Source organism: Mus musculus, chromosome 18, assembly GCF_000001635.26.
Source record: "Mus musculus strain C57BL/6J chromosome 18, GRCm38.p6 C57BL/6J".
NCBI lineage: Eukaryota > Metazoa > Chordata > Mammalia > Rodentia > Muridae > Mus > Mus musculus.
The window spans coordinates 68,208,021-68,233,760 of record NC_000084.6 but is presented as its reverse complement, the minus strand read 5'-3'; the positions used below and the strand labels follow the sequence as shown (position 1 = coordinate 68,233,760).

At 44.0% G+C, this 25,740-nt stretch overlaps 1 protein-coding gene across 14 annotated transcripts in view; it reads right to left on the bottom strand.

Annotated features, from left to right (window-relative positions):
- The window catches only part of Ldlrad4 (low density lipoprotein receptor class A domain containing 4), a 328,277-nt gene that overhangs the window by 26,790 nt on the left and 275,747 nt on the right, over positions 1-25,740 (bottom strand). Inside the window, exon 1 of one of the 14 annotated variants that reach the window (XM_006526092.4) lies at positions 6,393-6,546. The exons of 11 other annotated variants lie outside the window; for them this stretch is intronic. Coding sequence is in view for 1 of the 3 variants with exons in the window: in NM_001357444.1 (NP_001344373.1) it covers positions 5,617-5,755 (139 nt within the window). In the remaining 2 variants the exon portion in view is untranslated. Of the gene's footprint in view, positions 1-4,796; positions 4,935-5,616; positions 5,816-6,392; positions 6,547-25,740 lie in introns of those variants that run through there. 2 more of the 14 variants (NM_001357444.1, XM_011246973.3) reach the window with 2 other exon arrangements.

The following is a 25,740-nucleotide window of genomic DNA, read 5'->3' as shown; positions in this document are numbered from 1 at the left end:
CCTTAAAAGTGAAATGTGATTTCAAATGGGCAACCATATTGATGATGTGGTCTAAGAACCACCCGATGAAAAGCTTGTCACCTGCACCCTATACCTTCATTATCACTGAAAACTTGCCCTTTTCTTTTGTAAAATATTTAATTAAAAAAATTATGTGTATGTGTCTGTAGCTATGTTCCTATGAGTACAGTGCCTGCAGAGGTCAGAAGAGGGCACCAGATACCCCGGAGCTGCATCTACAGGTGGCTGTGAGCTATACAACTTGGGTGCCAAGAAGTGCCCTTTGGTCCTCTGCAAGAACACGTGCTCCTAACGAATGCGCCATCTCTCCAGCCTCTTGTCACACCAGTAGGCAAACCTGTGCACACTGCCAGGCAAGATGGCCAAACCAGGTACAAACCAGCTCAGCACTGGAGGGGACAAGGCAGAAAGTTGCTGAGGTGACACCAGCCTCTCCTATGATGGGGCTCCGTAGAAATCAAGCATCAACAACAATACCTTATCTTATATTTATTTATTTTGATTTTTGTACTGTCTCCTCCAATTGCTGGCAGTTTCTGATCTTTTCCTGGATGGTCATTTATGCTTCCCTTTATGATAGCTAATTTGCTTTGATCTATTTGTAGTTTTTCTTTTCCATGAACTTCTGATGCATCTATGAGAAATATTTATATTTGATGGCTACAAGATTTTGTTCCACGTGTTGCAAATATTTTCTCCTTGTCTCTTATTTCTGTAAATTCTTCTGTGAGTTTCTCTACAGATAATATTCTTTTATGGTACCAACGATTCTCTGTCTCTCTCTCTGTCTCTCTCTCTCTCTCTCTCTCTCTCTCTCTCTTTCTCTCTCTCTCTCTCTTTGTGGTTAATATTCCCCAAACTTTTTTTCTCCTCGAAGAACTTTTACCTTGCTCTTTCATGTTTAGATCTTTATTTGTGTTGCATTTTGTACTTTGGGTCCAAGACAGCACAGGGCGTCCTGAATGAATTGACCTAATAATGCATTAATTCAACATCCAAGCAAGGGTGAGTATGATCTCCATGGCATGAACAGTACATAGTATCGCTCCCTTTGAAAGAAAGAGTCCCACCTTCTTCCTTTTCATGAGGACTGATGTCTCTTACCCTCCATCCCAAGCTCTCCTGTAAAGTTACCACATGCATAAACTCCCTGGAGCTGCCCTGCCCTTGCTGAGCTGTCTACAGCTGCACCCCCTGCCCTGGGGTTTGGAACAGGAGCTCAGAGCCCTGGCAGGGATATCTAAGGCACCAAAGCTTCCTAGATGCATCAGGCGTCCACAGGTACCAGAGCATCAGGAAACAGAGACATGTGTAGTAGGATAGGGCAACAGGTTCACTCAAGGGCTTTAGAAGCATAAATAGGGTCCCTGGAGGTGGAACACTGGCTAAGGCAATCACCCCAACAGTAGTACCCAGGGGCGTGGGAGCCACCAGCTCTTCTAGCAGACAAGAAGCCAGGGTGCCCGATCCCTAAGGCCAGAATCTTAACAAGTCATGGCTGGCAACAAGGACATGTCAGGATCCCTGCGCTGCTTTTTAAAGCCCCACCCAATTTACATCGAGGTGTAGTACCCATAGCATAGCACCGTAGGTACAGGGCTGGGCTGGGAGAGACAGCTCACAAAAGTTTGATCTGAGTTTGATCCCTGGAGGATAGAAATTGACTCCTTGAAGTTGTCTTCTGACCTCCATATGTCTGTCGTGGCATGTACGGGCTGACACAGACACCCCCCTGTCATACATATGCATGCATGAGATAACATCAAATTAAAATATCTTTAAAGTCGACCTACTCTTTGAAGTTGGGGCAAAATCGTCCACGAGAAGGGATCGTTTCCTCATTTAAGTTGCAAGAGATAGAAAACTAAAAGTTGCAAGAGATAGAAAACTAAAACCGGGGAAATGGGAAGAATAAAAATATCCAATGCTACAGGATTCTCAAAATGAAAAAAGAAAGTCATTAAATAGGGGGTGACTCCCAGGGATGAGCAAAGCTCAGGGTCCTGCTCTGACTTCCCTCCCTCCCCCTTCCCCACTCCCCACTCCCGACAAGTCAGTCCCGCCATTCATTTTAAACCGGAGCCTCTGCCCCAAATCTGCACAGCTTTTCTTATTGTGATGGGGGACAGGGAGGGTGCAGTGTAAGCTCGCCACCAGACCAGACAATGTTTTGCTTTTGAGGGGTCGGTTAGGAAAGGGACGTTGAGAAGAGAATGAATTCCGAAAGCAATCCTGAGCTGGGAATACTTTCTAAGCCCACAGGCACAGCAGCATCTTTGAAAGGTAATAGGATGCTTTTGAGGTTGCCAATTTTTTCATGTAACCCTCTACGGATTCTGAACACAGCCCACTGGTCAGGTCTCCCTTGGTTTCGATAGTTACAGACATCAACAGAAGGAAGGCCACACAAGTAAAAGGACTGGGGGTTAAACCAAATTTCCAAGCTCCTGCTCCTTTTCCGGGACGGTAGTTCAAGGTGCAGGGCGTGAGTCATTGCCACCCAAACACCAGAAATTTAATAATAAACTCGAAGCTTACAGGAAGGGATTACGGTACTTCGGTTTATTATCGTAAAAACAGTGCCAATGACGATAGTGATGACGGCATCACTATCTGTATAGCAACATCTCCAAGAAATTCTAAACTGTACAGTGCTGGGGACTGCAGGAACAGGTCTGTGTGGAGTAGGCTGGTCTGTTCCTTGGTCCAATGGGGCCCTGGACTGAATCATACTAGAGGCGTGAATGTCTGGACTATTTTTAATGAACTCTGGGGAGATGTGTTTGTACAACCCTTGGGTTCCTAATATAACACTCACTTCTATTTGTGGGATGGCTAGCAACCGTCTCCCATTCAGCCTTTCTTCCATGAATACATCCTCATCCGCCGAAGCCAAGGCTTCTAAATGTTTAATCGGTTCTAAGTTCCAGATGTGTGATATGTTCCCTCACAGACATCCTACAATGGAAGAACACAGCGTGGGCTCCATGGTGAGCCCTTCCTTCCACCAGCAAAACAGACGTCTTAGCAGCATGTGAGAAAGCGGCCATGAAAAACACTCATGCCACTGCCAGGACCAGCCACTCCTCATGGATCTCTGAGTGATTGACTCCCATCCTTACCAACAGCAGCCTCTCCAGTTCACTCACTCCCCTTCCTGCTCAATCTGGGAACTCAGAGCCTGGGAGAAGCCCACCAGCCTGTCACAGAATCCCCCCTGCCCGCAGGGAACCCCCCTTCCCAGCAAACCCTCCCAATTCCCTGCCACTGCTGGAGCCTTCTGCCGTTGGACTGGTCTTGTTTGGTTTCTGCACAGTGTACTTGTGTCTGCATTTCCTTCCTGTGTCTGTCCTGCTCAGCAGAAACAGGTGTCGAGATAAGATAACAGCCATGGGGGCGGATGGCTCTTTATTTATGGTCCTAAGACACCTGTAGATGTCTGGATGCTCCTATAGCCTGTAAATTCTTTCCAAAACCCTAGAACCAAACAGCAGTGGTAGCAGGAAGGTGGATGGGGCAGGAATTGGAATCTACTTAGCCTATAACTGCCCTGAGCTCATGAACTATTAGGATAAAAACGCTCTTGGCAATTTTAATGGTTGAATTAGAGTTCACACTCATTCAACACCACAGTTGAGGGGCGAGAGTCAGCCTCTGTGAACAAACAAATGACTTCACGGCTAAAAGTTCAGGCAGCAAAGCAATAAGGGCTGTAGCTTTGATTAGATCACAGTTTTTAAATTTTCATTTTCCTCTGTGGCCAGTCGGTTACTCCAATTTATTTTTTTTAAATGAGAACCACAAAAGGGAGAAATTAAAAATAGATATACAAAGATAGCCAAGGTTTTGCAACTGCTGACTGTATCTTCCATTATAACTTCTTCTCTGACCCGGTGAGAACAGGAGCCTGACCTTTCCGTTGCTCCCTATATGTGTGGATGACATTCTGTTCCGACACTCCTTTCTAAGGTTTGTCTTCTGACCTTCTCTCATAGACTAAGCCCTGGGCTATATATCTTGTCCGTGCATAGCTGACGGATGTGAAGTTGCTGTGTATTACATACAAGGTGATCAGGTCCAAAGAACGGACTTCCGGTTCCCAATGTGCTTGTACACTGTCTCGCACGGAACCATCTTCTGGCAAACACTCACCAATGACTTTAATGATGCTAAAATTTTGCCAAAAATTTTCATATTTTGCACCAAGTACCCAGCACAGATTGTCACCAGAAAAGGAGGCTCATGGTTGCTTTAAGGCATCTGCTTATATATTCCTACTATATCCCTATTTGCATACAAGACAGTTTGGGTAATAAGACTGGAAGTGGCATCCTATGTTCCATCAGTGGAGAAGATAACAAGAGGACACCTTCAGCCCGACCAGGAACCTCTCATGGCTCAGGTAGGCTGGGAGCAGAAGGCAGGGATTAGAGTAAGGGATCCCCAGAATACAGACTCTGTAAGTCTGTCCAGCCAAGGTAGCACCAGAGGCTGAAGCCCCTATCCAGTACAGCCACGTTTCTCTACATACATCATAACCCAGACTCTCCTGATCTCTTTAGGAAAAAGAAAATACCCACGCTGCAATCAAAGATGGGTGACAAATTTTTCTTTAAAAACAAAAACCAAACAACACAGCAGAGGAGTAAGAATATAAGCGTTAGAGACCTTTAAAAAATAATCCGTCCCCTGCCTTGCTATAAATGGGAACTGAAGGTACCTAGAATCACAATCCCCCCCTTGTAGGAATCATTTAAAATCCACCCTTGCCTTACCTCCACATTATTAATTAGGAAGGTGTCAGAAGAAATACGGCTGCACACGGAACTGTCACAGTCACGGTTTCAAGCGTGGCTCCTAAGTGCTCACTCACTGGCAATCTGTCCACCTTTCACTCTCTAGCTCCCCACTATTCTTGGAGTCCATTTCTGTTTCCCATTATCTATTACCTTGATAATCCAACAAACTAGTCAACAATCCAATCTCATTAAAAGAATTACATTTTTTTCTTTTCTTCCACATGTTAATTTCAGCAACTCCGAGGGGGGGGGGAAAACCACTGTCAGTCAAAGAGGGAAATTTTTTTAGGGCATTTAACACACACACACACATATATTATATGTGTTATATATTTATATGTCTCCATCCCCGGAGAGCAACAAGCTAACTGTAAAGCAAAGAAGATAGAAAAAGCTCCCTTTTGATTCCCACCTGACAGAGCCAACAGACTCTCTCTGAGGCAAAAGAAACTTTTTTTTTTGAGGCAGGGTCTTCTGTATCCCAGGCTAGCCCTTAACTCACTATGTAGCTGAGGAAAACCTTGAACTTCTGATCCTCCTGCCTCCACCTCTCAATTTCATGGGACACACCACTATTGCCAGGTGAGAGAGAGAGAGAGAGAGAGAGAGAGAGAGAGAGAGTCAGTCCTGTGAAGGACTTAACTGCTCTGCTCAGCTCTGCTCAGACCAAGCTCCAAGGGAAAACACATACACACACACACACACACATACACACACACACACACACACACACACACACACACAGAGCAAGCCCCAAAGACCCTGCATCACCCACAGCTACCCTTTGCAAATGTACCTTTTTTAAAGAACAGGTCTTTAAATTGAACCTCCTTCAGTGTGCTGTTGTTCAGCTGTTCGATGGACATAATCAAGTCCTTTGCAAGGGGGACTCCAACTGTGGCACAGCCCACCCAGTTCAAACCATCCTTCAACATCAGCCAATCTCCTCTCCAGGCAGCTGAGAGCTGTAGTTATAGCTGGTGTGTGTGTGTGTGTGTGTGAGAGAGAGAGAGAGAGAGAGAGAGAGAGAGAGAGAGAGAGAGAGAGAGGGGGGTGAGAGTGAAGTGGAGGGAGTTCTTATGTCTTTTTCTATTCTAGCAGCAGGGGCCCAGCCCAGGTGCTAGACTCAAACGCTGTGGCTCCAACCACAGACTATGACTACCAATTATCAACTGCCATCAACAGAAATCAGGAGGTCTGTGGCAGGAAGCTGGCAATGTCACAGACAGTAAGCCCGCGAGCCTCCAATCCCAAGAGCACTCAGTGTTGTTGACGACAACATATATCAGTGATTAGTCTGCATTTCTCTGGGTTTGGCCTCACACCCAGACAGGTCACATCCAGACATGTCACATCCCAACATGTCACACACACACACACACACACACACAGGCAAGCAGAATGCAGCTAGACAATTCACCTTATTCTAGTACATTCACTAATAAATATATATCAGGCAAATGGTAAGCCAGACTCAGAAGACAGAAGGATTTGAAAGCTGCAACATAGTATCTTTTTTCTTTCCTCTCTGCTGGAAGCTTTCAGAGTTGAGGACGTAAAGTGTGAGCTTACCGAGGTAACAGGGCAAGTAGCAACATCAGCCTTGGGTATCCAGCTGCCAGCACCCAATACATCTCTCCTTCTGGAGGCCAGACTACAGGCTATCTTTCTTGATCCTTCTCCCCACAGAGTGCCCGACTGCTTACACCAGCTCTCCCCGCATTGACAGCTGGCAATGCCTTAACAAGCAAGAACTGCTCATATTCTCAGATTCCTATTCTCTCTGACAAAGCTCTCACGGTGTAGCAAGCAGCGCAAATACAGCATCGAGACAAGCCTTTAAAACCAGAACTCTCGATTTTACTATGCAGTTTTCAGTTCAAGTGGTTCTGAAATTACAGAAAAATAACCCCGAGTGATACAAAGGAGCCATTCAAACAGGAACTCGAAGACCCATCTCAGGAGGGCTCTTCCTTTGTACCAGTAGCCTCTTTTCTGTTGAGGTCTAGACAGTGGTTTTCAAACGTCCTTAAAACCTTTCTTATGCATCCTGATGTCTCGAGGCTGTGTGGAGAGGCTTTGTGGATGGCTGCACGTCTGTTACAGTTTTCAGAAGAATAAATAAAAAAAAAAAAAAATCACCTGGCAGCCACAGTGAAAAGGGCCAAGTGCCATGGTCACACTGTAAATAACCCCGGCCGCGGGCACTGCACTCTGCCCAGAATAGCTTTTGTTTTTCCTTATTTAGGGTAAATAGGAATGACGTGTGGGCCAGGACAACAGTGTTGGCTGTAGGAGTTGTCAAAGCAAAGCTAAACTGTTGGTTACCACCAGAGTTAGAAATAAAGACAATTAAGGCCAGCAGCCAGTCCCTGCTGAGAGCCCAGGAATGTCACCTGGGGCATGACAGCAGGGTCCAGGACATCACTCCCTCCCAGTCTCATTATTGGAAGCAGGAAAGGAACAAGAGACCCACCAAGATTTTGGGGGATGTTTCACATAGCTCGAAGCAGCAGAAGGCTCAACAAGAAAATTGGCATGAGATCAGATGGTCACGTCAAGGCAATGAGACAGTTCTTCATTCATTTCTAAATGAAAACCGTAGCTCCCTTCCTTAGTGATACTGGTCTTGACTTTTCTCAGGGTTACACTGTAGAGTGAAGAATGGGGAGAGGGAGAGCTCAAATAGATTCAGAGAGTCCCCAGTTCATGGAATGTTCTAGACCAGCCAGCTGCAAGGAGAATTAGAAACTGCTTCCATATTAAGTCAGCTCCTCTGGCCTTCAGCTATCTCTTGTCCCTAGAGCCTAGGGACCCTTCAGTCTAAGGACAGCAGTTTCCAGTCAAAGACGGATGGTATGATGGCTCACCGTGACACCACTCCACACAGGAGAGAATATGATTGCTTTCTAAGACTCTTGTAATACCGGAGATTTGGCAAGTTTCATGGGACTTGAAACTCCCTTCTGTTTTTGGCTACCAGACACATTGGCATTTTGAAATACTCATGAATAACCAGCTTTGGAGCTTACATTTTCAGAATGTTATAAACACTTCATGGATCTGGAAATCTGGGGGGCATTAGAAGCACCTGGCTAGTGGATCTCTGTGAGTTGGCGGACAGCCTGGTCTACACAGCAAGCTCCGGGCCAGCCAGGGCTACGTGGAAAGACCCTATCTCAAAGAAAACAAAAACAAACAGAGAAAGAATCGGCATAGCTGTCCTTTTAATAGACACACACTTGTGGTGTCCAGTTGACTATCTTATCACTGGGCATTTTGGTCACAGTAACCAATCTGAATTAAGTTCCGATCGTTCTGTTTAAAATGAAGCTAAAAACTTTTGACCTGATAGATGAAAGTTTAAGCTTGCTAAAACATACACACACACACACACACACACACACACACACACACACACTGATGTCTTGTATTCCTGTGGGATAGTCACTGTAGACTGCTGAGCAGTGTCTAGAGAGACAGTCTGCAGTGTCTGCAGTGTGTATTAGCGCACAGCCTGGTTAAGGTTATGCAGTGCCTCCTCATCTGGCATTTGCTGAGGGGCTGTGTTGGCTCCACAGGTGAAATCTTTGGCTCTTGTTTTTTCTTCTTTAAGGAAGTTTCTTCTGACAGAGAGTCCAGCTGTCAAATCATACAAACCATCAGAGAGGGTGTAGCCCCTGATAAACATCTCATTCTAGCTACAGTATGTAAAGACCTTTTCTTTTTGAATTCCTTATCTTATTTTTTTTTTGAGATTATAATATAATTACATCATTTTCTTCCCTTCCCTCACCCCCAACCTACCATTTCCCCTCTTTACTTTCCTAAAGAATGTATAGCCTTTTCCATAAACTGTTGTTATATGGTCATATACATATATGGTCATATACATGTTATATGGTCACACACATATATATACATATATGTATATGACTATATATATATGTATATATACAGATATGTAGCCATATATACACATACTACATATGTATGCATAAATGTATATGATTATACATATATTCATATATACTCATATACATATATTTCCCAAATACATAAATACAACCTGTTCAATTCATATAATGTTGCTTATAAATATGATTTCAGGTATTTGGTCCTGGATAACCAACTGGTGTGCTCTTCCCTTGGGAAGACCCTTCCTCCTACTCTCTGCATTCCTTAGCTGCCTGTGGCTCTCCATATCTGCTCAAGACCTCGTGAGCTTTCCCTCACCCATGCTAGCATGTCTGCCAATATAGCTCATGTTTAGGTAGTCGTGTTGGCAAGACTTTACAGGTGTTGTGGAACTACTGCGTGCAATGTTTCTTTTCCCTCAATTCAGAAGAAATGACAGCAGCACACAAAGCTGAAGGGCCTGAGAAAGACTAGAGTGCTAGACAAAAGGGCATAAGTGTGACATAGCACAAAAAAAAATAAACAAGTGCAGCCCATGGTTTGCCACTACGTCTTGGAATGACAGCTATAAAGCAAGTGCTCTGGAAGGCTTTACGGAAACTCGTTTTCTAGGAACTTTGAGATGATGTATGAGCCTTTGCTATGCACGGCAGAGGCTTGGAGCATGGTGCTAGGTGGGGTTACCTCACATGACGTTCCACAGGACTTGTTGGCAGCAATGAAGACACGTCAAAGCAGCACTAGTGACCTCACCATGGCTTCCCCTAGAGAAGGCTCCAGCAACACAATCCACCTGACAAAGGTGGATTTGTGAGGTGTTTGCAGCCCTCCAGAGGAAACACCCAGGCCTTGACTATAATCCTACGTATAGAAACGCCCTTCTAAGGCACCGAGCTGTCTCAGGTTCCATCAGTATGCCATTGTGTCTGAAAGAACTGACCCTACTCAGAGGACTAGCTTTCAGACATGGTCTGTGTAGGACAAACCGAGGGAGCTAAGCCTCAGGGCTCCCTGGAGCCAACAGAGTCAAGGAGCTAGTAGACTGAGCAGGATAGCCAGGATAGGGCTGGGCCAGGGTAGTAGAGCATTCCTACCCAGGAATATTTGTTTCTATGGTAGCATTTAGCACGTAACCTACCCAGCCTCTCATTATTTTCATCATGGGCTCCTTTGCCATCTCTGTTCTCTGCTCTACTCCACACACAAATTCTCACAGTGAAAGATCATTTGAAGAGGTACAAACACTCTTTTTCAGCACCTATGGAACAGGAAGCCGGCATTTATGAAAAAAAATCTAGAAACTCCCAAGCTCACACCAACCCTGAAAAGCATATTTATCTTCACACCAACCCCGAAAAGCATAGTTACTTGTTCCCAATTTGTTGATGAGGGATCCAATTTTAAAATGGATGGTAGAGGGAGAGGAGGGTAGGAGACGGACTATGGACTTGAGACTTCCTATGCACCCGTCATTCTGTTTGGTGAGCAGTAAGCCAAATATCAATCATCCACATATGTGAAACTTCCTGCAGCTAACCAAAGGATACCAGCAGATTGACGAGTGCTCGCTTTGATTCTTTCTTAACATCTTGATTGTCCATTTTAGACATTAAGAGATATATTAACTCATAAATCCATTTCCACAAGGCTCTTAGGACCATTTTGTGTTTCAAATGCTTACAGCTCCATTAAGAATCAATGGCCCTGACCATCATAGTATATGTTCCTATTCTTTGAGGGTTTTTTTTTTTTTTTTAACTATGATGTGATATTTTGATCTGAGGTGAGTTTTTCCACATAAAAGTTACGTCTTGGAATTTGGTCTTTACAAACTGAAACTACATTTTAAGAGTTTGTAATGTTCAAAGGTCAAGGAATTAAGGGACTTTAAAGGAGTATAAATACTATGTTCCTAAAGACACAAAACAGTAATAATGTGATATTTGTGGGCATTAGCTTGTAGCCTGGAAAATTTTACTAATGTATCTTTTGTGCTCAAAGAATGCAGCACAGAGAGGTTTTTATATAGACATATAAAGATTGCATTGCGTCCAACTAGCTCTATATTGGTATAAATGTTAATAAATGTAAAAGTGCGTGACTCTATGTAGCCAGCAGGCCAAATAGATGGTTTCAAAGATTATTTAGTAGTCAAAATTAAGTAGCTTTAAGATAACCTCTTAATAGGAAGTAAACTTCGAGTATTAACAAATTTTAGAATTTACCTTACCTATCATCTATGCAACCACAGCACTATTTCCCTTCTGAGGAAAAAAAAATATTAATGTTTACTGTGGCCCAGGTTTGTATAATGCTCAAGCCACTCCCTACTAAGCGGGATATACACCTTCGTGTATGTTACTGTTGTAAAATTAACTCTTCCAAACAGTAGACAACACAGAGATAGTTGGGATAGTAGCTAAACTCAGGTACCACTTGTGCTTCCAGGGCTGTTGCCTTACATTGTTAACTTGAGCTGGGTCTGTTTTCTCTTCTGTAAAACAAGACTGAGAATCCTTCCTGGATCTGGCGCTTGGGAGGCTGAGATGCAAAAGCTCCACTAATCGGAGCCTGGCCCCGAGGGTCTGTGGCAGCTCTTGAAGGTCATCGGGAAATAAGAATCTCAGGCTGATTTTTTTCTTTTCTTTTTTTTTTTGGGGGGGGGCAGCTTATTTTTATTTTTATTTTAAGGCATGTTTATTAGATATTTTCTTCATTTACATTTCAAATGCTATCCCCAAAGCCCCCTATACCCTCCCCCCACCCTGCTCCCCAACCCACCCACTCCTGCTTCTTGGCCCTTTGGCCTTCTTTGGGTTTGAAGCCCTCTTTTCTCCTTTCAGAGTGCCATCACGTAGCAAAGGTCTTCCAAATGTTATGTTGTTTAAGTTCCTTGCTATGAACCTACAGTTTTGTTTTGTTTTGTTTTTAAGCTATGACATATAACAGGCTTGACATGCTAAAGTTTTTAAATAATGCCATTTTCCATAGGTAAGTGCACTATTAAAAATTAAATTTTAATGCAACCTCTAATATTATAAAATACTAGACATTTCTTTTGCCAATTTAGAAATATTTACTAGTCTTAATTTGGTTTCAATTTTGTAAGGTAAATAATATCATTCAACTGTATTACAGTGTTTAAAACTGAACATAAAAAAATAGACAAATTTACTTACAAGATTTAAGAGCCCCACAGACCTATTATCAGGAAAACAAACACAATCAGAAAAAAAAATTAAAGAAACTACTTAAAGTCTCTGAAATTTGCCTAAATCGATTCAGCGGATTAACAAACATTTACTAAAATAAATGCACTACATTGTCCTAAGCGTAGGGGGACCCCGAGGCGCATGAGCCAGCCCCTTTCTCAATGCCAACAGCACAGACTTCACTCCACTCACAGTGGCTATGGACACAAAACAGTCTCACACTGCTCTCACACCCCAGCCCTTGAGGGAGATGGTGGTGCCCAGGTGAGACCAGGCAATGAGCTGGCCTTTGACACAGAGGTTAAGAAACAGGTGACTTCTCAAGAGGCCTTCCTTGCCCTGTCTTCTTCTTCCTTCCCAGTACTGAGGAAGAACTGCAACAAGCAGAGCAGGCTGAGAACATCAGGGACTTAGCATCACCCAGCCCGGTCCATCAATCAGGTGGATGTTCCATGTTAGGAGAGGCAAGCTCAGAAACACTGTCTCTGCCCATCTCTACCTCAAAAGTAGGGTACGTGGGTGGGTGTGGGGGTGGGAGTGTGGTGTGGTGGTGGGGTGTTCACTGAGAGAACTGGCCCGGGGTTACTTTGTCACCTTTGGAGCAGTGACTGAAAAGATCTTATCCAGAGTGGAATCAGACAGCACGAGAGATGGCTACACTGCCTCAGAAACAATTTACTTAGACGAGAACAAGGGAACCTCAGGCTTGAAGGTCAATCTATTAAGAATAGGAACTTCAGTAGGAAGTGACCAAGAAGTAGCTGTAACCTTGTAACCAGCAAATTCCACAGAGAATAAAAACAAAAGCTAAGGGAAAGGTCTTCCGAGGTTAGAGCACACCTCAAAAGCTAGCACAAAAATGGCTCTGTAAGGGGGCTGCAATTTAATTGAGTAATCTATACCCTAGTATAGTGCAAAACAAAGCAGCCAGCTAACATAATTAGTGGATATTTAGTGGAAATTATCAACTGGGTGTAATACCAACAGTGTAATAGAAATTCGGGATAAAGAAATATGAAGGTCTCACTAAAATGACTGTGGTCACTTGTGATTGTCTGCAGAGCAATGGGAGAGGTGTCACAGGGCAAGGTAGTGTTGAGTCAAACACTTCAGCCAAGTCCCTAAGTAAATGAGGGAGTCGCAGGTCTAGGGGTGGGGCACTGGACTCAGCAGTTATTATAATGTCATCAGAAAATGTCCATGTCCAGTCTTCAACAAAATGTGGGAGACAACACTTGGCACAGAGGTACGTGCCAGCAATCCAAGCGTTTGAGAGGCAGAGGGAAGAGGCTCTTGAGTTTGACACTAGTCTGAGCTACAATGTTTCAGAAAAAAGATGGGGGGTGTGCAAAGAAAGAAACAAGGAAGTATGAGTCAAACAAAGCATAAAGCAGACAATAGAAACTATGTATTGTCTAAATGTCAGCTCTTAGCAGCAGACTGGATAGCACCCTCACAATTATGCTAAAAAACCTAATGGAAATGGTAATTACAGCAATAAAGTGTGAGCGTATAATATACATTATATTGATGTGCAGTCATGTGTTGTTTAAGCTTATTGCAAGTGAACTCTGAAGGTGAGGAGGTCCCCTTCTGTCTCCTTGAAAACCCCAAGTCCTGGGTCAGGCTGTGCCCCTGGCTCTGTAAGGGCAGAGAGGAAGCAGCCAACAGCTCACGAGTAAAGGCTTGTATCAGTGAGAACAGCTGTTAGGTAAGCCACTTCCAACAGAGGTTATCGTTATTCATCCTGTGATATAAGAATGTCTCTATACAAGAAACAGATCCAGACAGAGCCATAGCCAAACAGTTAAGGGGGGGGGGGGAGGGTATATTGAAGGAGCCAGAGAGGTCAAGGACACAAGAAAGCCTACAAAATCAGCTAACCTGGGCCCATAAGGGCCCACAGAGACTTAACCACCGACCAGAGAGCATGCGTAAGACAGGCCTAGGCCCCCTACATATATGTGACAGACATGCAGCTTGGTCTTCATGTGGGACCCCTAACAGCAAGAGCAGGGGCTGTCTCCAACTCTGTTGCCTGCCTTTGGATTCCTTTCCCTAGCTGGGCTGCCTTGTCTCTCCTCAATTGGAGATGAGCCTAGTTTTACTGTAACTTGATATCCAAGGGAGGCATTCCCCCCCCCCTTTTCTGAGGAGAAAAGGAGGGGACATATGGGGTGAGGGGAACTGAGAGGAAGGGACTGGGAGGGGAGGGGGGAAGCTGTAGTTAGAATATAAAGTAAATTAATCAATAAAAATTGCAAAAGGAAAGGAAGGGAAGAAGGGAAGGGAGGAAGGGAAGAAGGGGGGAGAGAGAGAGAGAGAGAGAGAGAGAGAGAGAGAGAGAGAGAGAGAGAGAGAGAGAGAGAGATGCCCCTAGCCATCCAGAAACCCAGGCAGCTGGGTGTGGTGGCCATGCCTTTAATCTCTTGGGAGGCAGCTGCAGAGACAGGTAGATGTCTGTGAGTTCAAAGCAAATCTGATCTCTGTGGTAAATTCTCAAGCCAGTGAGAGCTTCACAGGGAGACTGTCTCACACAAACACCCAGTCTGGGGGAGGGTTGGGGGCAGTGCTCTAATAGGAGCTCAGTTCCACACAAACACCCAGCATGGGGGTGCTCTGATAGGAACTCAGTTCTTAGAGGAACTGAGTTGAGCCTGCCCTACAAGGCAGGTCTCATTTGATCGTCCTTACCCTTGCATTGTCATAGGAACCATTTGGTCTTAAGAGCACAGAGGCAGGAGGACACGGGAAAATTTTTGAGAAACAGAGGTGGGAGTGGGTGTAAGAGCTCCATCAGATAGTTGCATTTTTCCTTCAAAAGCCAAGGAAGGGCAAGGCAAACACTGCAGAGGCCACTGGAGTGGAGACAGCAGCCAGATCTTACCCAATTGGGGACCCTGTATGCTCTAACATTGACTTACAGAGATGTGCCTGTTGATAACAATCGTGTCCTGTTATGGGGGTAACCAGCTGCCTTCTGATTGGATTGAGGCTCATTCCATGGGAAGGAATTCACCCCTGGGACTCTGAAGCTGGTCAAAAGCCCTGGCTGAGGAGGCCACCGCTTATAGGAAGGACTCGATCACCTCTGCTGTACTACGTGTACGTGATGACTGTCCTCTAAATGTCTGTTTATAACCACAGATTAGTGCAACTCTCAGCCTCAATAAAGAAACTTCTTTCGGCCACAGGAAGCAGTTTCAGTGCAGACACATATCTGGCAAAAGGGCTAAAAATAAGTGAGTCTGGAGTGCTCAGCTCTAGAAGAGGCCTCTCTTCTGCTCTCTGCTAACATTCAGGGGACACCGTGTAGGAGGGGACACCGTGTAGGAGGGGACACCGAGTAGGAGGGGACAGGGGGTGTAAGAGCTGAATGATGGGACAGCCTGTCTTCTGGACAGGGCATGGCCATTGTACTCAGACTCGGTGGTTACCATGGTTACCAGCACAAGCCCTGCACAAGACTAGGCAGTCATGTTCCAACCTGGATTAGGAATTGGGATACCAGATGCCCCACCCATAGTTGAGCAGTTCTTGGTAGTATGTGGCTGCTTGTGAGACAGAGACATTTTCTTGAGTAGTAAAGCCATTGGAGTAGCTGCCCATGAGTGAATAAATAATCTCACAGCCACACATGTGTGAAATCATTAAAGAATTTTTTTTTAAAAAAATAGCATTTTAAAAGAATTCACCCACCACCCAACTAAGGAGTGATGGTGTCTTCAAGAGTGGCAATATCCCAAAAGAAAATGAATACACACATACCTAACTGGTTTTGATTTGTCAGCTCACTAAACAGTTTGCTTTCCTTAGGCTCTGCATAATTCTGGTGTTGAGATATTTTTACACATTACCTGGAGATACACTGTAATGACAAAGGACACACATACACACTTGTAGATCTAACATAATTGTTTTTCAGACAGCATATCACGATGTAGTCCTGACTGGACAAGAGCTCTCAGTATGTAGACCAGGCTGGCTTTGAACTCTGCCAGAGGTCTGCCTGGCTCTGCCTCCTGGATGCTAGTATTAAAGGCATGTGCCACCATACCTCGCATCATTTATAAGGAATCCAGACCATTTTGATGTGAACTTGTCCAAAAGTTAGGCACTTAAATATCTCATTCTGTGCGTACAGATGTGTGTGCACATGTTCCAAAACTCTGAGGCTTCCCTTAAAATAAGACCATCACTATTGTATGCTGACATATTTGATCAGGAGAAGAAAGGTAAAATATCATAGCTCAGACTCAAGAGTCCTCAGTTTCTATTCTTTGCTAGGTATACGTAAGCCTTCTAAGTGGAAGAAAGTAAAACCTCCAGGAGTTTACAATACATGGTTTAAACTCAATCAGCTCACATACTGTGTAGCATTAGGTAGCTTATGCATTAAGAAATGTGTCTGATCTTCTGTACTTCTGTCCCTTCCAATACAGTAAATTGACTAGAAACATGTAGCAGAGGAGTATGGGGAACTGAGGGTAGCCACTAGAAAGTCAAAGACTCCAGGGAAGCAAGAGGCTCCCAGGAGCCAATGGCAATGACTTTAGCCAAAATACCCAACAGAGGGGAGATACAACCTGTAGAGACCACCTTCAGTAGATAGGCATGGCCCCCCAGTTGAGGGATGGGGCTACCCACTTATCTCAAAATTTTAAGCCCAGAAATGTTTCTGTCCAAAGGAAAGACAGGGACAAAAAAAAAAAAAAAAAAAAAGAACAGAGACTGAAGGAAAGGCCATCCAGAGACCTCCCCACCTAGGGATCCATCTCATCTGCAGACAACAAATCCCCACACTATTGCTGATGCCAAGAAGTACTTCCTCACAGGAGCCTGGTATGGCTGTTCTCTGAGAGGTCCTACCAGCACCTGACCAATACAGACGCAGATACTCACAGCCAACCATTGCACTGAGCCTGGGGACCACAATGGAAGAGCTAGGGGAAGGACTGAAGGAGCTGAAGGGGATGGCAACACCATAGGAAGAGCAGTATCAACTAACCAGACCACCCAGAGCTCCCAGGGACTAAACCACCAACAAAGAGTATACATGGAAGGAGCCAGGACTCCAGATACAGATGTAGCAGAGGACGGCCTTATCTGACATCAGTGGGAGGGGAGGGAGGCTTGACGCCCCAGCATAGGGGGATGCTAGAGGGGTGAGGTTGGAGTGGGTGAAATGGATGGAGGAGCACCCTCATAGAGGCAAAAGGGAGGGGGGCGAGGGGGATGGGATGGGGGTTGGTGTCGGGATAACAGGGAAGAGGGATATCATTTGAAATGTAAACTAATAAACTGATTAATTAAAAAAATAGGGGAGCTGGAGAGATGGCTCAGTGGTTAAGAGCACTGACTGCTCTTCCAAAGGTCCTGAGTTCAATTTTCAACAACCACATGGTGGCTCACAACCATCTGTAATGGGATCTGATGCCCTCTTCTGGTGTGTCTGAAGACAGCAGCAATGTACTCACATACATGAAATAAGTAAATCTAAAAAGAAAAGAAAAAGAAATATGTCTGATCTTTTTCTTTAAGGAAAGAATCTGAGGAAACCTCTTTCTTTCTTTCTTTCTTTCTTTCTTTCTTTCTTTCTTCCTTCCTTCCTTCCTTTCTCTCTCTCTCTCTCTCTCTCTCTCTCTCTCTCTCTCTTTCTTTCTTTCTTTCTTTCTTTTTTTGATTTTTTTGTTTTTTTTTTTTTTGAGACAGGGTTTCTCTGTGTAGCCCTGGCTGTCCTGGAACTCACTCTGTAAACCAAGCTGGCCTCAAACTCAGAAATGAGACCTGTTTCTTTAACAGCCAAGTTCACTTAGGAGAAATTTCATATTTAGCCAGTTTTCCTATTTGATTTGTTTCCCTGGTTTGATTGATGAGAATCCCCCCCACCCCCCACCGCCCCGTAACACAGGCTTAATATTCTACAATGTATCTGCATATAATGCGATCTCCCTACAATCCCACACCCGTTTGTGTTAAGTAACAGACAGTTGGCTTGATGGAACAAGTGTGCTTACATTTGGAGAGAATCTGGGAACGTAGTTGTCTGCACCCGTAAAAGCCATCACTATAATTAAATGCTTTAATTTTCCTAATGGGTTGGGGGTGGGGGTGGGGGTGGGGGTGGACCAAATGTGTGCTAAAAGATAATCTCCTGGAAGAGGAAGTCTGGATGGAGGCTTAATCAAATCTGGGTCAGAAGTTACATTGCCCAAATCACTAATCATCAAAATAGCTCTCTCTCTCATTGGTGCATTAGTGAGTCTGGACATCCTTCACCTGGAGCAAGCTAGCAATCCCCTGCCTAAGCATAATCTTCTTCGTACTCCTCAGTATGAAAGGCTCTTAAAAGACCCCCTTTAAGAAAAAGAAACGAAGCTCATGAAATAAACTTAGAACAACAACAACAAATTCACAACCTGCTGTTACCGCCAAAAATAGCTCAGGGGTGTCCAGTGTTCACACTGGACTAGAGAGAGCAGTCCCTGATGCGAAATGAACTCCTGCTCTCCCTCCTGGAAAGCTGATGTGTTGGCTAGACAGGTAGACATTAGGTACTCAGGCTATCTGGATGCTATGGAAACCAAATGGAGTGCATCTGACCATGGGTAACGGGGTCAGACAAGCGTGAGGCTCATTCTTATCCCAGCCAGGGAAGAGACCTCATCTGCATTTGCTTTTTTGCGACAGGGTTGCCGTGTTTGTCAGTTCTGATATAAAACAAGTTCTCTCCTCATTATCTGGTATTTTAGCAAGCAGCGGAAGCCTTTTTTTTTTTTTTTTTTTTTTTTTTTTAATTTGCCTGCTCAGTCCAGCACAAAGCCTAAAGGCTGGACAAAACATGCTTATAACAGAAGTTAATCACTGCACTGGGGAGGGAAGCTCTGAGGGGTTGAGGCAAATATGTAGGATTTATTCTGGGCCCAGAGCAAATCTGGAGAAAGAGACTGGAGTCCTTACTGCAGGGTTATTGTCACACAATGAAACTTTCTTCACCGTGACGTACTCTGACTTCTAACTTACCCTATGTTCAGACACAGTTAAAAGGCGTTGTAGGATATAAATATTTGTCCAGCATTAGTGAGCAATGGTGTGAGGAAGACAGATGAGTTTTGAAGGCATTTCTCCACCTAACCACACAAACCATCGGTTGGAGGCACAGAGAGCTGCTGGGGGGTGGGGGAAATAAAACCACACTAACAGTCAAGGGCTGCTTACTCTGGAAGGATTTACCTCAGTACACGTAATAGATATCTTATCTTCTCAACTAGGTATAGTGGCGCATAGCTGTATTCCCAGTGCTCAGGAGGACCACCGCAAGCTCAAGGGCAGCCAGAGCAACACAGCAAGTTACAGGCCAGCCTCAGCTACATGGATACAGGTATCTGTCTCATATTTAAAAAAAAAAAATAATAACGGAACTAGTCAGCTTCTCAGTTGAAAGTGGCGGTGGTACTGTAGTCTTCCAAAAGTGCTGGGAATTCAAATAAAATAAACTCTTTGGGTTTCCGGTTCAATGCTTTCTAGGATTATTAACTAGATTCGAAGTATTCCAAATGCAGTAGAGAGTTGGGAAGCTGGTTCCTTGGATACAAGTGCTTGTTTTGCAAGAAGACTTGAGTTTGAGTCCCCAGAACCCATCTACATAGCAAAGCGCAGCTATACATGTATGTAACATTAGGATTGTGGGACAGGGGAGGCAGATGCAGAATACCCACTGGCCAGAAAGCTTAGCTTAAAGGATGAATTTCCAGGTCAGTAAAAAAAAAAAAAGCTTGTCTCAAAGCACTGATGAGAAGAACAATAGAGGAGATGCCTGCCTAACATCCTTCCTGTTCTGGCTACTTCATGAGCAAGCACACACACATGCATATAACTCTCTCTCTGTCTCTGTCTCTGTCTCTGTCTCTGTCTCTGTCTCTCTCTCACACGCACGCACACACACACACACACACACACACACACACACACACACAGAGTGCATGGGCCTCTCATCCTTCCCAGAGGTCTCAGTAACAAAAAGCAATTACCAAACACAAAGAGATCAGGAGACCACACCCAGCTAGCCTTCTCTGACTGGGTATCCTTGGTCAGCCAGCCTTTCTTCACCTCATGTTCTCATTTGCAAACTCACATGAACACTATTTGACCTACACACTTCATAAAGCTGTTTTTAGAAAGACGAGATAATACAGGAGGAACGCTACAATATTAAATGATATGTATTTATATAATCCTGTGATCATATTACAACGGTATTAATCTTTAGATAGCCACTCCGGTTAGCTAATAAACCCAAGAACTATAACTCATATATATGGTGTGGGCAAAATAATGTGAATGCTCTATAGAAGCGAGAAGCCTTCTCTGCATGAGAGACTATGAAGCAATGATTTAGATCAGCAGGAAAATGAAACAAAGCCATGTGCAGGTGGGCACCTCGGAGCTGGAATGAAGGTGAGGGCAGAGCCTGCTACCTTCTATGCTGTGTCTTTTCTGGCCCAGTGGATAAGCAGAAGAGCTTATTTGTGCTACCCTGAGTACCTTGCCTGCCCTCTCCAACTTGACCAATGTGACTGTGACCTCAGGCTACTGCCCTGAAAGAGAATTACATTTGCTCTGAAACAGCATCCTCCTTGCAGACAATTCACACCCAAAGGGCAGCTCAGATGTAGTTCTTCAGTTAAGAGTGCTACTTGGAATAATAAGTTAATGGTAAAACAATAATTCAACATTAACATTACTAATAATTATATTTTATATAACATAACTATACAATCATTATCCATCATATAATAACTATTAATATCGTCAACATTAATAAGTTAGTGATACAATAATAATTTAATGCTTTGAATACATCAAATGCAAAATTACAAATATGCACCCATCCCTTCCTCCTGTTCTCCTAGGAAATGCTTGCCCTTCATGGTAGTTCAAAGCTGAAGGAACCTGACCATTGCTGAATAGCTCTGGATTCATTAATTTTCTGCTGCTGGGATCAAACACTATGACCCAAAGTGACTTATGGAAAAAAAAAAAAAGTTTATTGTGACTTATAGTTCCAAAGGAAGAGTTCATAAGGGTGTCGAAGGCTTGGCGGTGGGCGGGTCACAGGCTGAGCAAGCACATCTTCAACTGTAAACATGATAAACTGGAAGCAAGGTGAGGCTGTGAGCTCTCAAAGCCTGCCTCCAGCGATGTCCTTCCTCCAGTAGGAGTCTACTACCTCCTAAAGGTCCCGCAAGCTTCACAATCAGCGCCCCCAAGTGGGGATCAAGTGTTTACAAGACACGGACCTATGAGGGACATTATGTATTCAAAGCACGACAGCCTCTTCATGCTGGGCCTTGTGCTGACCGCTGTAGACTGCTGTGTTTCCCTTCCCTTGAGGCAGAAATCACAGCCGTTTTTTTACAGAAGAAAATCCCAAGGCTGAATGGGAGAATGCCACTTGAATAAAGATGCACAGGTAGTAGGTGACTGGTTCCAATTCAGCCTAGTAAGGACACAGAGGCAGTGCTTGGCTCACGGCTCAATGAAGAAAAACTCCTGAGTTTTAAAGCCATAAGCCATCAGATGCTGCAGTACACTTCCTGTCTGTCCCCTACCACATACATAGGCCTGCAAAGTACCCACATGTGCAGACATATGTACACATGTGCACAGACCTACACACAAATACACACAATTATGTATGTAAACATACAGCCCTGGTAAACATAGCTACGGAGCTAAAAACACTCAGATCTAGCAGTGTGGTAAGTCCTTCGCCCATGTCTGCACAAATGCCTACCAACACGGGTTCATAACTGATATTTTCAGCCCCCTGGTAAAGATCTAGGAGCCAATAGAAACCACAGAACTAAAATTACTAGGTTCAAGTTGCTGGGCAACCTTTAGAAAAGGATGACTAGAGAATGAATGGCAGACAAAACAGAAGCCGGTGCTGAGAAGCGATTTTATATTTGGAGGATCGCTAGTTTCTTTTTATAACAGCGTAAGTCCCCCTTTTCACGTTCACAAAAAGAACTCTCCAAAGAATCTAGGAGAGTCTATCCAGAGCAGACAGAATGCAAGTTGCTCAGACACTGAAATATGCTAGACCGTTTTCCGGACAGCTCAGGAGGGAGATAGAAAAACAGAGACAGGCCTCTATAAAGACATCATCTGGGCAACAGAGATGTCTTGGTGGTCAAGAGAACTGGCTGGGCTTCCAGGGGACCCAGGCTTGATTCCCAGCACCCACAGAGCAGCTCAAAGCATCTTTAACTCTATTTCCATGTAATCTGATGCGTTCTTCTGGTCTCCATAGTCATCAGGCACACAGTAATGCACACAAGCAAGCATTCCTATACATAAAAATCTAGTCACATAATTATGTGATGCCGCCTGTCTTTAAAGCCTTGCTTTTTAAAAACAAATAAAGAATGGAGTCTATATTTTAAAATATCTTCATGGCTTCATTAGCCAGGAAAACCCCAGGATCCTGGCTCTGTAACCTTCCTTGGGTAAAGCAATAAGATAGTGGACCAGGAGAGGGGTGATCAGACAGAAGAGGTCTGTCCGAAGGGCACCAGTGTTAGCTGCCCTTGTGTTCTGGAAGAGCCCTCCTAACGGTAGGAGGTGGGATCTTATTATTGTCATTCAGCTTAGTGAGGGAGGAGTGCCCCCCCACCCCCCACCCCCGCCCAGAGGCCACCGACACTCAGAAAAGGAACATCTTATCTTCTATGGAAGATGTTGGAGAACCAAACCGATTAGACACAGTTCCAGGCCTCACCTCCTACCTGAGATGTGCTTCTGTACTTCAAGAGAAGGTACCCACCAACTAGCTCAGGAGACTTAGGAGACAAAGTTAGAGAACAGAGATAACTCCCAAGTTCAAGAGAACAGATGGGCTACACTACAGGAGACCAAGCAAGAAGGACAAAAAACAAACAAACAAACAAAAAAAAACAGTGTTCCAAGCTCGGCTCAATTTCTGGAATGGCAAGAAGGTCTGGGGCACTGGGCAGTGCAGAGAGCTGGAACTGTACCGTTAGCAAGGAAGAGCTGGGATATAGACTTGAGGTTCACAGTGAAATGGAGAAACAGAACTAGAAGGCTAACAGATGTCCCAGAAGTTATCCTGAGAGTGGTGTCAGAGATATTAGACCCAAAGGGACATGAATGAGAAAGGCATACTGTTAATAACTCAGATTCACTCACAGGTGACTGTGGTAAAGCAAGGAGGGAAAGACAAGAGGTTGGGGCTACAGGGAGACTCGAGGAGCCTCTGTAGCTCTCAGAGCCCAGCAGCAGCCCTGTAAAGGAACACTGTCACGTGAACTTTGGCCCTAGAACCTAGAGGGCCTCAGGTAAGACACATACAGAATGATCCAAACACTGTACAGAAAGTACAAACTTAGAGTTGAGAGCTAATCTTTTTATTAAAAAATATTCACGAATGGTAGGGTGGAACCCAAGCTACTCAACACAACCCCCCTTGATTCATGGATAGCTGAAAGCAAAGATATACACAAGTCTATTTATACACAGTCTTTTGTGACTTTGCCTGGGCAGCTAACTCCATATTATCATGTCTCTACTACTTGAAATCTGAAATTAATAAGGACCCAGGACCCTTTGGCTAAACTGGCATGTACTTCTTCTAGCTATTGCCAGCCAGGATCATGCCTCTTGGCCATCCTATAAAGACTGTGTATATGTGTGTGTTTGTGTGTGTGTGTGTGTGTGTGTGTGTGTGTGTCTGTGTGTCTGTGTCATCCCTTCATCCCTGTTAGTTATTCATGAAGGAGGATTCCACCCTCCACCCCCCAGCTTAGTTAAAAAAAAAAAAAGTCAGAGAGCTTTAGGCTAGTGAGCAGGGACAAGTATTTCCTTCTAACAAGGAACCTCCCTAAACATCTTCCATGTGCAGCTAGATCATTATGCAAAAAAATCAAATATTATAATCGTTATTGGATGACGACACATAAAAATCCAATGACCATAAGTGGATAGTTATTTCTTTTGAACATGGTTTCTGGATATCTTCCATACTCATCAATTAGTGTTGTCGATATAAACAAGTAGCACTGTGTTGCCAAATCATAGAAACCTGTGGTCCACTGTCATGCCTGGGTCAGAAACAAAAAACAGACAAACCTAAACCATTCTTGGACATCTCTTGACCTACCCACTGTATTTTTATGGCTTCTATTTGACCTATTTTCACATACACACACACACACCTATGAATATACTTATTCTTGTTGAGTTTCAGGCTGCTTTTCAAATCATCAAAACCTGAAAGTTGGGCCAGGATTGGGGGTCTCAGTGGTAGAATGTTGGTTTCATCTGTGTGAAGTCCTAGGCTCATCTCCAACATGGAAACAGAAAAGTCGCTTCCAGGTAGAGATATTCTAATTGGTTAATAAGCCAGTGTGAATCTTACTCGACTATTTCTATGCTGTGCAATGTCTGCCCACAAACTCTGTGTATCACAGCCATGACCGGGAACATGAATGCCAACAAAGGCTAATGTAAACGTGAGAAAAAGGGACCCCTATATGCTCAAGTATACGTTAGAGTAGCCACTCTGGAAGTCAGTCTAGGAGTGTCTCAAAACATTGGAAATGACACAGCATATGACATAGCTATATCACTCCCAGACATATACCCAAGGACTATATATTCTGTTTTGTCAACCTAAGTGCCCATCAAAAAATGAACAAGGGGCTGGTGAGATGGCTCAGTGGGTAAGAGCACCCAACTGTTCTTCAGAAGGTCCAGAGTTCAAATCCCAGCAACCACATGGTGGCTCACAACCATCTGTAACAAGATCTGACTCCTTCTTCTGGAGTGTCTGAAGACAGCTACAGTGTACTTACATATAATAAATAAATAAATCTTTAAAAAAAATGAACGAGTATGAAAAGTATGGTACAGATATACAGCAGAATATTACTTAGCTGGGAAGACAAATGACGTGATGAAAAATTCAAGGAAATGGACAGAACCTCCCTTCCTTTACCCTCATGGCAATTCTGATCACTAGAAGAGGTTACAATAGAGAAGCCTGTGTGTGGTCACGCTTAGGACTGTCCCCAAAGGCCTAACTATAATCACATGAGTCAGAAGTCGCTCTGCCAACTTCTATAACATCAGCACATTTAAAAAAAAAAAAAACCACTGGGCTCCACTGTGTCAGTCAGCTCTTGTCAAAGGACGATTGCAGGTGTTTCCTGGGAGTCTGTAAGCTAATGCTAAGGCAAGCCCCTCAGTCTCTCATGCAGAACGTCTACACTCAGTTATCTTGGGTCCCAAGCAGCAGGGAAAATACATCCTTTCCCCGCCTTCCTTGCCCATTATACAACAATTAGAATAGCAGTCTCATTTCCCAAAGTAATTAAGTTCACGTGGAACAGCACGTTCAAGAGTTTACTCTCCCATTGCACATTGCATTTACTATCATGTCTGCTTCACACCACCTGATCTTCAACCTGCAGAGCTACAAACTTAATAGCACGTAAACATTTTTAAAATGTTATATACCACAGAGCCAAAAAAAAAAAAGGTATGAGAAAGATTATCATTCAGAACTTAGCTTTTTATGAGACTGGTCAAGAGACTCAAGAAAAAGCAATGTACTAGTTTGGTTTTTCGTGTGTATGTTTGGTTAGTTGGTTGGGTTGAGTTTTTTGTTTCTTTTGTTGGTTGGTTTGGTGTTTGTTTTGTTTTAGAGGCCCTGGGGTTGAACCCAAAGCCTTGCCTCGAATATGCCAAGCAAGATTCAACCACTGAGC